A 12,975-nucleotide genomic window follows, 5' to 3' on the forward strand; every position below is an offset into this window, starting at 1 on the left:
CTTTCAGCAGGACAACGACCCTAAGCACACAGCCAAGATATCAAAGGAGTGGCTTCATGACAACTCTGTGAATGTCCTTGAGTGACCCTGCCAGAGCCCAGACTTGAATCCGATTCAACATCTCTGGAGAGATCTAAAAATAGCTGTGCACCGATGCTTCCCATCCAACCTGATGGAGCTTGAGAGGTGATGGAAAGAGGAATGGACGAAACTGCCCAAAGATAGCTGTGCCAAGCTTGTGGCATCATATTCAAAAATACTTGAGGCTGTAACTGCTGCCAAAGGTGCATCAACAAAGTATTGAGCAAAGGCTGTGAATACTTATGTACATGTGATTTCTTAGGTTTTGATTTTTAATAAATTTGCAAAAATCTCCCAAAAATTTGTTTTCATGTTGTCGTTATGGTTTATTGAGTGTAGAATTTTGAGGGAAGAAATTAATTTATTCCATTTTGGAATAAGGCTGTAACATAACAAAATGTGGAAAAAGTGAATCACCGTGAACTCTTTCCAGATGCAAAATATATATATATATATATATATACAAAGCTTGCGAGTACCGCACATGTTTTCATTTGTATTACAGGGTGCTGGTTAATTTGTAAGTATAGCTTAGTCCATGTCCACCTGAACCACCACAGATACAGCCCAAACACGGGTAGCCAGCACACCAATTCAATATCAATTTTCTTTTATTAGGTTATAAAAAAACAATGCATTGGCATAAGTGCAAAAAATAGCAAGGATGCAGTCAGTAATCAGGGTATAATATAATCACCCATTCCTTATATATTCCGGGGTGTTAGAATAATCCCCTATCCATCAGTCCGACAAATTTGTTTCGGTGGTAACAGCCACCTTCCTCCAGGACTGCCGGACTAACACGCCAACATAGTTGTTCTAAATACCTACATCAATCAGGATAATATCCAATCAGAACCCACATTTAATTATTAACAACCTGTATACCTCATTAGCACACTATATAAGGACTTCCACAACACATAGATAAGTGTAGCATGTGTGTATATTAATTACTTCATACTGCATCATCAGGCACAAGAGATGCGCCCCCTGCCGCAGCATCACATAGGCCCACCCCTCATCATCGCGTCGCCAGAGCTGACATGGCGGTGACCGCTACCTCCAATCCTAGCAGGACCCAAGCCACTGACGCAGAGGCCGCATCACCGGAGATGACACCGACCCCTGCATCCGCCTGGCAGGCAGAAACACTTTCGCCAACCAAGCTAGCCAGACCATCCCGCTGCCATAGAAACCGCATCATCAGAAGTGACACACACACATGCAGATACCTGGATGGCAGAAAAACATGTAGCTGCCAACCAGGCTAGCAGGTAAAAGTAGGTTCAGCAATCGCAATTAGGGAAATACCTCCTCCACTGCCCCACAAGCCTGGGTGACTGCCAACTAGAAGTCCTAAACACAGAACAACAGATGATCAATATAATATAATCATCAACCCACCAAAAAAAATGTTCTATTAAGATATCGCTAATCCCATAGTTATTAACTCTAACAAAGACAAGATCTTACCCCAGGGGGCTCATAGCAAAATCCATAGATGGCATAGCGCCTCTATATAATTAGTCATGTTTATGATCCTTAATTCATATTGTCAGTTATGGTATTATACCAATATATATACATAAAGCACATAAAAATTAAATAAGTTACATATACTGTATATACTGTATCTCATAGGAACGTATATATCAAATTCAAAGAAAGGAAGAGAAAGAGAACTCTTAATTCAAGCCCCTTGGTGCCAAGATGTTAAGTTTATATATCCATTGGCATTCGCGCTGTAGCAAGAGTTTAAGCCTATCCCAACACCTTTTTTAGAGGAGGATTATGGTCCACTGGCATAAACCGAATATCCTGTAAATTGTGTCTTGGATTATAAAAAATTCTTGCTACCGGGGATGTGGTGGCATCTATACCCATTTGTGACTTCTTAATGGATGAGCAATGCATTTACAATTCTTTCTTTAAGCATCCTAATGGTCTTTCCCACATAGACCATATTGCATGGATATAGGATAATATAGACCACATACTTGGATTCACAATTCAACCGATAGTGGATCGGATAATCCGTACCAGTCAGTGGGTGACAAAACTTGACACCAGTTATCACGTGTGTGCAATTAACACACTTCAAGCATTTATAAGCTCCTTTTTGTAAACTTAATCAGACTGCATTAGTGCCCATAGCAGGGCTAATGTCTGACAGCATCACTCGATCCTTCAAATTGTGACTCCGCTTGTAGCAAAAAAGTGGTGGTTCTTCACATAATGGCCCCAATGTATGGTCAGTTTGAATAATGTGCCAATATTTACCAATGGCCGCCTTTGTTGTCCTTGACGTGATGGAATGCATGCTAGAAATTGGCAATCGCTTCATCCTGGACTCTGGTTCACACTTATGCAACAAGACTTCACATTCCAGTGTCAAACATTTAGAGATACCTGCTTTCACTTCATTGGGCTCATATCCACGTTACAAAAATATACGACCCATGGTCTCCAATGTCTCAGGTAATTTTTTTTTTTTTTTATCAGAGGTGATTCTTATAACTCTCATGAGTTGTGAAAAAGGGATTCCCTGTTTTAAGGGCTGTGGGTGGATAGTGGACGAGAGAAGAAGCGTGTTTTTATCTGCGCACTTTCTAAACAAATCAGTACTGAATTTTCCATCGCGGATGCAACCTTGACATACAAAAAAATCAAGTTGCAAGTAAACCTAATGAAATCGGGAATACTATTCAAGTAATTCAGGAACTGACCAAGAAGGTCCACACCACCAGTCCAAATCAAAAAAAGATTGTCAATATACCTTACATAAAAGGCTATATATCGAGAATATTTTTTATTATTCATAATATGCAACCGCTCATAATTATACATATACAAAGTTGCATATGAAGAGGCCATGTTGGACCCCATGGTGGTGCCATTGAGTTGCAGGAAAAAAGTGTGTGTGTATATATATATATATATATATATATATAGGAGAGAGAGATATTAGCTGAAGTATCCGTCATTGCCCAGATTTACATTTCACAGTTATCAATGAGTTGGATGTAACTGTCAACATATTAAAAATAATTAGTAGCTCTTCCAACTCACCCATGAGGTGGCTGTCCAGTGTTGTTTTTGTTTTTGGGGTGTCACCAGTAGCCCTGATTCCCAGCTTTCTTTTTGTTCAGTTTTAGAATTACTTTTCCATTGCGTGGTGGGTTTAAAGTTTTCCTTCTGTTATCAATGTTGTTATTCCAAGGCTTTTGGGTATACAATATTTTTTGTCTTCCCACCTCTATTTCTGTCAGTTATTTTAGTTCATTGATTTAAAGTTATTTATGTCAGTTATTACAGTTCTTTGAGGTTTTCATCTAAATCCATCCAGTGGAAGGGCCAGAACAGACTCTCTGGGTCAAAGTTTGGCCAGCATACGCCAACGTGAGGTCCGGCCGCAACCCCCTAGTATGTCTTCTGGGATCCAGTGTTACCACTCTGAGAAATTTTCTTTCAAATCCATCCAGTGGAAGACTCAGAACAGGCTCCCTGGGTCTAACTGGGACCATAACTTCTATAAAACCTGACCAGGGTCCAGTTAGACCCAATCAGTGCAGTTTTCTTCCAAATCCATGCAGTGGAAGGCCCAGAACAGGCTCCCTTGATCAAAGTTCTGCCCAGCGCATTCCGCCGTGAGGTCCAACTGACCCAAACCCCAAGGATGTCTACTGGGATCCACTGTTACCACTCTGTAAAGTTTTCTTCCAAATCTATCCAGTGGAAGGGCCAGATCCCTGGGTCAAAGCTCTGCCCAGCCAATTCCACCTTGAGGTCTGACTGGCAAACTGACACTAAGCCCCCTAATACCCGGCCAGGATCCAACTGGACCATCTTGTGTTGGTTTCATCACAATCGGTGCAAGGGTATCTGAATGCATAACCGGACAGACAAACAATTAAACAGATCAATTAATTTTATACACAGATGTAGCCAGGCTCATCATTGCCGCGATGCATACGCATGTGCATACACATCACGAAAATGACTGGCTGTGACTAGGCAATGCAATGTGTATGTATCTTGGATGCGAATATATGCACAAGTACACCGGCATGCGGATTTTTTAAAACCCTGCGAGTATTTTCAGTTGGATAATGAAGGGTATGTGTACCAAGTTTGGCCTACATCCAGCAAACCATGTAGGAGTCTATGAGGAACATACATACATACATACATACATACATATTTTCACTTGTGATAAATTTATATTTATACATGGGGTGCACTGGCATGTGAACACATTTCTTAAATGAATACTGAACAGAGAACTCAGCACTCACCATAGTAAGCTCACTCACCTTAATACATAAATAATGGGGGTTTAATTGATTGATCAATGTATTTATGCTTGTAGCCCAACATCAAGGGACCCCATTTCACTGCAAGTCCTACTCTATCACCCAGATTTCCAAGAACCTGGCAACTGCTATCACATCAGAGTGAAACTGAAATTATACTATCTGATGTAAGCTTAAATGCAACGAACAATCCATGAAGTAAAACTCCATTATTTATGTATTAAGGTGGGTGCTGTTGTCTCTGCTATATTATAGTATAGTGTGTGTGTGTGTGTGTTTATTTTGTACAGGAACATATAGGGGGTCATTCCGACCCGATCGCTCGCTGCAGTTTGTCGAAGCGCAGCGATTGGGTCGGAACTGCGCATGCAGGCGCATGGCAGTCGTCGCTACCCAGCGATCGCCTCTGAGACAGAGGCGGTCGCTGGGCGGGAGGGGGCTGTATGGCACCGTTAAGCTGCCGTTTAGTAGGCGCGGTCCGGCCAACGCAGGCATGGCCGGACCGTTGGGGGGGCGTGGCGCAGCGGCTGTGTGACGTCTCACGCAGCGGCTGCGGCCAGCGGCAGCGACACACAACTCCCGGCCAGCTGCGCTGGCCAGGAGTTACTCCACAGATACAAAGGCATCACCTCTGTGCGATGCTTTTGTATTTGTGCGGGGAGGGGGGGGGGGGGCGGCACAGACATGCGTCCCCCCGCATGTCTGAGTTAATGATCGTACCTGTGCTAAATTTAGCACAGCTACGATCAACTCGGAATGACCCCCATAGAACAATAAAATGCAGAGCTGCACCTATATCTACATCACAAGCAGAAGACAAGGTAGTAACAGCAGTGATGGCCACATATGAAAGAAAAATACACCTACAACAGAAACCATAAAAAGCAATATACACAATGAAAACTATACCTGATTATATTTTGTATGTGCGGCTTATTACTTGTAGAGATAGAAATCAGATATTTAGCATAACATGTACAACCCAAAGAGTGATATCACAGCAGTGTATGATGAGGACTTTTATTTTTTATTTCATTTATTTTTTTATTTTAAAATATTTTTTTTTTAAATAAAGAAAAGAAACAAATATGGTCAGAAAAAAGTGATGTTGCCCATAGCAATGGATAAGCCATTGTCTTTCGTGTTCTAAGTTTAATTTGTGAAGAAAAGATAGAATTTGAATGGTTGCTATGGGCAACATAATAGTTTTTCAAAAATGTGGTGTTTTAATTGAAGTTCAGAGAGTTTGGGGAGATTCTGATGTATTCAGAGCCCTCTAGCACTTAAGAATGGAGGGTGATATCTCTGATACATTTGTAATATTCCAAAATTACCACAGCATTAAATTATAATTATTATTACTAAAGTCCATTCCCTTCTTTCATAATATATGCTGAAAGAAAACAACCCACAATTAGTTCACAATGTGATAGCAAAGTGCCATGACCAAAACTAATCACAGACTATTACTAATTGGTAACATACAGCAGAAGATGTTTTTCAATGTGAGGCACACATGTCCCTGTTATTTTTTAAATGAAAATTTTAGGAGAACTTGGAGAAATGATGATGTAACTATTTAATCGAGTCCCCTGGCCGGTGAGAATGGCACCTTCTACCTGGGATTCTCCTGGGATGTTCTGGGGACCCCCAAATACTGCGGGAGCTCTTCTGGACTCTCCAGAAATCAGCCTACAAGAGGATGTGGACGGTCCAATGGCTTGAGGACACAATTCATAACATTGTGACTCCACTTGCGCAATGCTGCAATTTGTGGCACAACACACGGGGGGTGGGGTTGCTGTGATGTGATTCACTACGTGGGGGCCTTTTGGCAGCTCCATGGGGAGCTGAGTAAGAAGTCTATAAGCATGGTGATGGGTCACTTAAAGGGATATTACTGTAGTATTTCACCTACAACTGAACGGTGACATACATACTACATTATATTTAAAATCAAGTCTTGTTAAAGTATCTTTCACTAACTAATCTTCATTTTGCTTCTGTTACTATTTTGCAATAACTCCATATTACATCAGCGAATCCAATAGCAGCGGCCATTTTGTATGGCTGTGTAGTTGGCTGTGCTAGGACTTGTCAACATTCAGATCGACACCAGCATGTTGACATGTTCTGAATGTCAACATGGTCAGTAGGTTGACAACCCATATGTTGATATGCATTTAGGTTGACATGGTTATTATGTCAACATTTTAACCATGATGACCTAAATGCATGTCAACATATTGGTTGTCAACCTAATGACCATGTTGACATTGTGACTGTCAACATTCAGAACTTTGTGGTGTCAACATTTTGAATGTCGGCAAGTTGACCAGATACTGTAGTTTATACCCAGGAGTGGCAGCGTATTAGAAATACAGTTTATATTACCAGCTTTTCTTCAAATGTATTTTTCACAGGCTTATATGATTTATAAACCAATCCCCGTGTTCTAGAGCATTTATCAAAGGTTTAGGATTCCAGCCATTCAGTTGTTATGGATACTGTAGTGGCTGCTAATTCTGGTCCGTTGCAGGGAAAGGTGCATCTCATGCACTGGGTGAGGATTTCCTTATGTAGCTTCTGGCCAGAGCCGCACCCACGCCCATCCCAAAGTGATCATGGTTATTGGAAAGTCATTAACTGCAGTTATTAAGAATTTTGAGATTTACTTTTTAATGTAATGGGGAAGAAGTTTACTTTAATTGAATAAATATGATCACTGCTCTTACATGCTTAAATTGCTATGGAGCAGATGTACTATGCCTTGGAGAGAGATAGGGAGAGTGAGAAAGTAGCAACCAATCGGCTCCTAACTGCCATGTTACCGGCAGTTTGAAAAATGACAACTAGGAGCTGATTGGATGGCAGTTTATCTCTCTCCACTTTATCACTTTCCAAAGCTTACTACTGTACATCTGCCCATATAAGTTTTGCAAACTTTAACACTCCTGAAATATACAACAGAGAGGTCAGATGGGGATTATTCTAATTGTATGCACTGTATAAGGTACTGTATAATAAAAGACCGCCGTCACTACATATGATGGTATGCTATGTCTTTGACCCTTGGTAGTTGGAATGTGGGAGGGATTAACTCCCCGATGAAGCGGAAACGCATCCTCCTGTATTTGCGCAAACTGCGTATTGATATTGTTTTTCTGCAGGAAACTCACCTGGTACCTCTTCAGATTCTCAAACTTAACTCACTCAAGTGGAAAGTCCTTGCCTCTGCCTCCTACAACTCAAAGGCGCGAGGGGTTGCCATACTGGCTGCGGATCATCTAGCAATCACGGTTGCCGATGTGAAAGCAGACGATATGGGTCGTTATGTTTTTTGTACACTCCACTATGGTGGTCAAATTTATGTATGCCTCAATGTGTATGCTCCCACGGTTTATTCTAGATCTTTTTTCTATAATATCATATCCCTCCTCACGCTGTTTATTGACCAACCGATACTTCTCTGTGGAGATTTTAACCTGATATCTGCCACTCAGCTTGATAGACAGTTCCCATCGACAGGACGAGCTAAGATCCCTAAGTTTGGGGTTCCGGCTCTTTCCAAACAGCTGCTGCTGTTGGATATGTGGAGGGTAAAGCACCCGTTAGAAAGAGAGTTTTCCTGTCTGTCTGCCGCTAGAGGTACCCTATCTAGAATAGACTACTTATTGCTGTCTAGTACTTTGCTCCCCAGGATTGTGGAGGTCGAGATGGAACCTATCTCGATGTCCGACCATGCAGTGATCCGGGCTACCATCTTTCATGGACGAGAGCAGCGTGACTTTATTAATTGGCGATGCCCCCTCTTCGCTTCCCACCTCGCTTCAGCTGCAGCAGGCTGTTATCTCGGCATGGGGTAACTACATTACAGATAACCGAGCTACGCTGCAAAATGATCCGGTTCTTTTCTGGATGGCAGCAAAGACCACACTGCGGGGAGTCCTTATATCCCGCTCATCGTCCATGAAGAAATCCTTAGCGCAAGATTATTTAGTGGGCCAATCCTCTCTCACTCAGGCTTTTCAAGAATTTAAGACGCACCCTTCCCCGGCTAATAGGTCCCTATATACTGAGGCGCGGATGTCTTTTGAGTCCATATTTTGCAAACAAGAATCCTCCTATACCTTTAGAGGTAAACATCAATTTCACAAGTTTGGTAACAAATCGAGCAAACTGCTTTCAAATCTCCTGAGAGGTCAGCGCACCCCGACTACCATTCACCCCCTTAACGACCCGGCTGGCACGCTTACCACCTCTGATAGAATGATAGCCTCGGTCCTGCATGGTTTCTATACTAAACTGTACTCCTCCCCCCTCCCCTCTGCAGAATCCTCACATGATGATTTCTGGTCCGACCTCCCGCTTCCACAGGTGTCACCCTCTCAGAGTGAGTCTTTAACTACCCCGATTACTGCTAAAGAGGTTAAAACTGTAATCACTTCAATGAAAAGGGGCAAGGCCCCGGGCCCTGACGGATACACAGCTGATTTTTATAAACTGGTATGTGACGAGATCACGCATGTCCTCGTGGAGGTTTATAATGCCATACTAACTTCTGGTGGACTCCCTGATTATTTTAATGTAGCATCTTTACGAGTCATCCCGAAGCCTGGTAGGGACATGTCTGACTCTGCCTCCTACCGACCAATTTCACTATTGAACTTAGACTATAAGATTTTGACTAAGATTCTGGCTGAACGTCTGAAGTTACTATTGCCCACACTTATCCATAGAGACCAGACTGGGTTTGTTCTGCATAGAAACTCTGTTACTGCTGTTAGACGTCTGCTGGCGGTGGTCCAGGATTCCCAGTGTGCCATGTCAAATGTGCCGAAAGCTATATTGTCTCTAGACGCAGAAAAAGCCTTTGACATGGTGCATTGGGAACATTTGTATGACTCCCTGCGTAGGTTTTCATTTCCTGACGCATTTGTAGGTTATCTCAAAACACTCTATACTTCTCCCTCATCCCGGGTGATCTGCAATAGCTTAATGTCTGATAGCTTCCTGATACAGCGCGGTACGAGGCAGGGATGCCCTCTTTCCCCTTTACTTTTCGTGTTGGCAATAGAGCCATTAGCCATAGCGCTCAGATGCTCTCCATTATATCAGGGTATTGTTTTGGGTGGCCTGGACTGCCGTGTATCCTTGTTTGCGGATGACATGGTTTTATATATATCCCATTCTGAACATTCTATCCCAATAATCTTTGAGATTATAGATAACTTTAGCAGCTTTTCAGGTTACGAAATTAATGTTGCAAAATCTGAGCTTGTTATGCTTACGGGACCTCCACCCAAGCTGCCTTGGGCTGGGGACCTGGGTTCCATTAAAATTGTCAATTCTAAGATAAAATATCTGGGCATACATGTCCCGGCCAAGATGGAAAACTTATAAAGATATAATTACTCCCCGCTTATTTCTAACTTGGAAAAATCTTTAGATAAATGGCATAGCCTCCCGCTGTCCCTGCTGGGGCGGTTGGAGGTGATAAAAACTGTCTTGCTTCCTAAATTGACGTATGCTACGCAGCTGCTACCATTTAAATGAACTGTTCAGGATGTTAAGCGTGTCATGTCGGCATGTAGCCGCTTTTTGTGGAATTCCAAAAAACCTAGAATCTCTTTAACTAAATTACAAATGCCTAAAGGTCAGGGTGGCCTGGGCTTACCTAACTTTATCCTCTACTCCAAGGCACTGTTGTTTCGATATGCCTTGGACTGGCTGACGGGTGAAGATCTTTTCTCAGAAACTTTAATTGACTGTGCCCTTATGGCCCCCTTCTCCCCGGGAGCACTCCTTCACACCCCTAAACTTGAGATACCTAAACACATATACAAAAACATATTCTTCAAGGACACTTATGATGCTTAGTGCTCTGTAAACACGAAACTACATCATAACCCCCACAGTTCCCCCTGGATTCCTTTATGGGGCAACCCAGGTTTTGCCCCGGGTCTACACAACCCTATTTTCCGCCGCCTTGCTTTGAAAGGCATCAAAGCTATAGCACAAGTTTTTGATCCAGGTGGCTGCCTGATGTCATTTCCTGATCTTCAACGTGCCTATGGTCTCCCAGACTCCTTTTATTTCATGTTCCTGCAGTTAACTCATTATATACACTCACTCCCCCCGATGACGCTCTCTCCCCTAACTCCGGACCCATTGGTTCCTATATTTATTAAATTTAAGAAGGGCAAATACAAACCTAGATTGATATACTCATTGCTCCTGACACAGATTTCTGGGCCATTGAGACGGGAGGTGACGGAGGCATGGATCAAGGATGTGCCCCTTATACAACATGAGAATATGGTGTTTAAATATTACGAGAAGACCCTTCGAATGGTGCACTCCTCTGTACTTCAAGAAGTTCATGTAAAAATGGTATACAGAGCATACGTGTCTCAAAGTCAGAGGAGACACTATATTCAGGAGGAGTCGGGTAGATGCCCCAAATGTGGTTGCTCTTCGGCTACCTTGATACATAACCTATGGTCTTGTGGCTATATCAAAAAAATTTGGTTTAAGATTATTTATTATATTAACTCACATTATGGTCTTTCTGTGTCCATTCACCGTATCCCGCTATTATTTGCTAATTTTGATGTGTGGAATATTGCCCGCTCTCAGAGACCTTTGATCCCCTTCCTTACCTTGGTGGTTACGGTGGCAAAAAGAGTGATCCTACAGTCATGGATCTTGAAACACCCCCCCACAGTACGTGAAGTTGTGGACTCGCTGCAAAATATTATGTACTATGATAGATATGATACCCGTCTTGATACTCACAATTCTTTTGCTGCATTTATACGAAAATGGGGCCCCTACATACGTACGACGCCACCTCAAATACAAGCTCAGATTCTGGACTCTGGCTCTCATACTCTACATACTCCAGTCTCATGCTCCTGATACTGACCTATGACTAATCGATATCTATTTTACTTTACTGCTCTTCATGGTATGATGTGTACACACACGCTTACATATATATATGTTCCTGTGAGAGGTGGTAGATCCGAGACTGGTTCCTCCCCCCTCCCCTTTTTTGTTATAGCAGAAGGTTCTCTGCTAAATATGTCAGTTTTGGAAAGATTGATTTATATATGTCCATTATGTCTACGAAACAATATGACCTTTACGTATACTTATTTTACTGAATGCCTGGATGTTTTGTATCAAATGACTATTCAATTTATCCTTATATGTATGGGATTTTCTTGTTGTAAAGCAGAACCTTTTTGCAAAAAATTCAATAAATATATATATATAATGCAAGTGTTATCTTATAGCTGTGTCTTGTTGGATCCGCAGGTACATCGATATACTGAAGGAGCACAAGCCGAAGCTCTTGTGGGACCAGCACATTGCAGAACATTACCTGGAATATAAAAAGTGAGTAGCTCTGACAATGTCTGCCTGGGGCTAAACTGCCCCCTGTTTTATGATCTCGGTGTCCATTCATACAAGAATATTACATGGAAAGAAGTCATCTTTTCTCTACAGCAAGATACAGGATCTGTAGAGAAACATTACTAGCAGAAATAAAGCCTCGGAACAAGCTACACAGCCAACAATAATTTCTAGTTATTTTCTGTACTTACAGGCTCATTGTATTTCATGTAGGGAAAATTGACAGACAAAGTGTAACAAATGGCCCTTATCCGCCATCTGATTGTCAGGTCTCATTATAGAAGTGTACAGGGCCTGGTCAGTCTGTTAAAGTTTAACCAAACCCAGCTGGAACGTGTGTCTAGTTCTCGGCAGCCGCATCAGCATCACTCACTTCACTTATGTTCTGTTTCTGCAGGAATAAAGGTGGAAAACACGCAGTGTTCTACCCAACGCTGAAGGTGAGATACAGTATATAGATGTACATAGGCCAGATTCACTGTTGCATACCACACCGATAGTGAGCGATCTGTGCGTGTGTAGGATGTGTACTACCCAGGTCTCCAGGTGTGAGAGCGCTCGCAGTGCCCCCAAACTGCAGCGTGAATTACATACTGCGGCTGTTTCGGGTTGGGACCGGTTCCATTTTTCACAAAGTTTTATCACAATCGCTTATCCCCAACCATATGAATTAGTACAGTTCAACATAAAAAAAAACATAAATATTTTATTTTGGGTAATTCATTAAATAGACACTAATAAATTTTGCATATCTCATTCCATCTATAAACACTTGATAATGGAAGACTTGACCACAGACTGTAAAGTCCAAACATATATTTATAACAACTCCAAATAGTATAAGACATAAGGCAGCTGCTTCCTCCCATTGCAAATCGCATCAGCGCCCAATACCATGAACTGATCTAGTAAAAAATGACAAAAGGTCACACATACTGTAGGGCTCAATCACTGGCAATAGCATCGAAACTCGCCCCCCTCACAGACCTGTCTCGGTCCAGGCTTGTGGTTATGTGTACGCAGCCCTGTGGGTACTGTAAGTGCAGAATATAGCCACACTTAACTCGCACCTGTGATTAATTGGATTGAGCACACACTTTAGTGTATGGTAGTATACAGGGGTGTCAGAATGTTTTGTGGTTGGCGTGTAAAACAA

At 42.2% G+C, this 12,975-nt stretch overlaps 1 protein-coding gene across 1 annotated transcript in view; it reads left to right on the top strand.

The window, feature by feature from the left end:
• CHID1 (chitinase domain containing 1) overlaps positions 1–12,975 on the top strand; it is a 990,316-nt gene that overhangs the window by 968,545 nt on the left and 8,796 nt on the right. The window contains exons 11-12 of the mRNA XM_063944762.1: positions 11,721–11,801; positions 12,217–12,259. Of these exons, the coding sequence (XP_063800832.1) occupies positions 11,721–11,801; positions 12,217–12,259 (124 nt within the window). The remainder of the gene's footprint in view (positions 1–11,720; positions 11,802–12,216; positions 12,260–12,975) is intronic.

The sequence above is a fragment of the Pseudophryne corroboree genome, chromosome 11, assembly GCF_028390025.1.
Source record: "Pseudophryne corroboree isolate aPseCor3 chromosome 11, aPseCor3.hap2, whole genome shotgun sequence".
Taxonomy (NCBI): Eukaryota; Metazoa; Chordata; class Amphibia; order Anura; family Myobatrachidae; genus Pseudophryne; species Pseudophryne corroboree.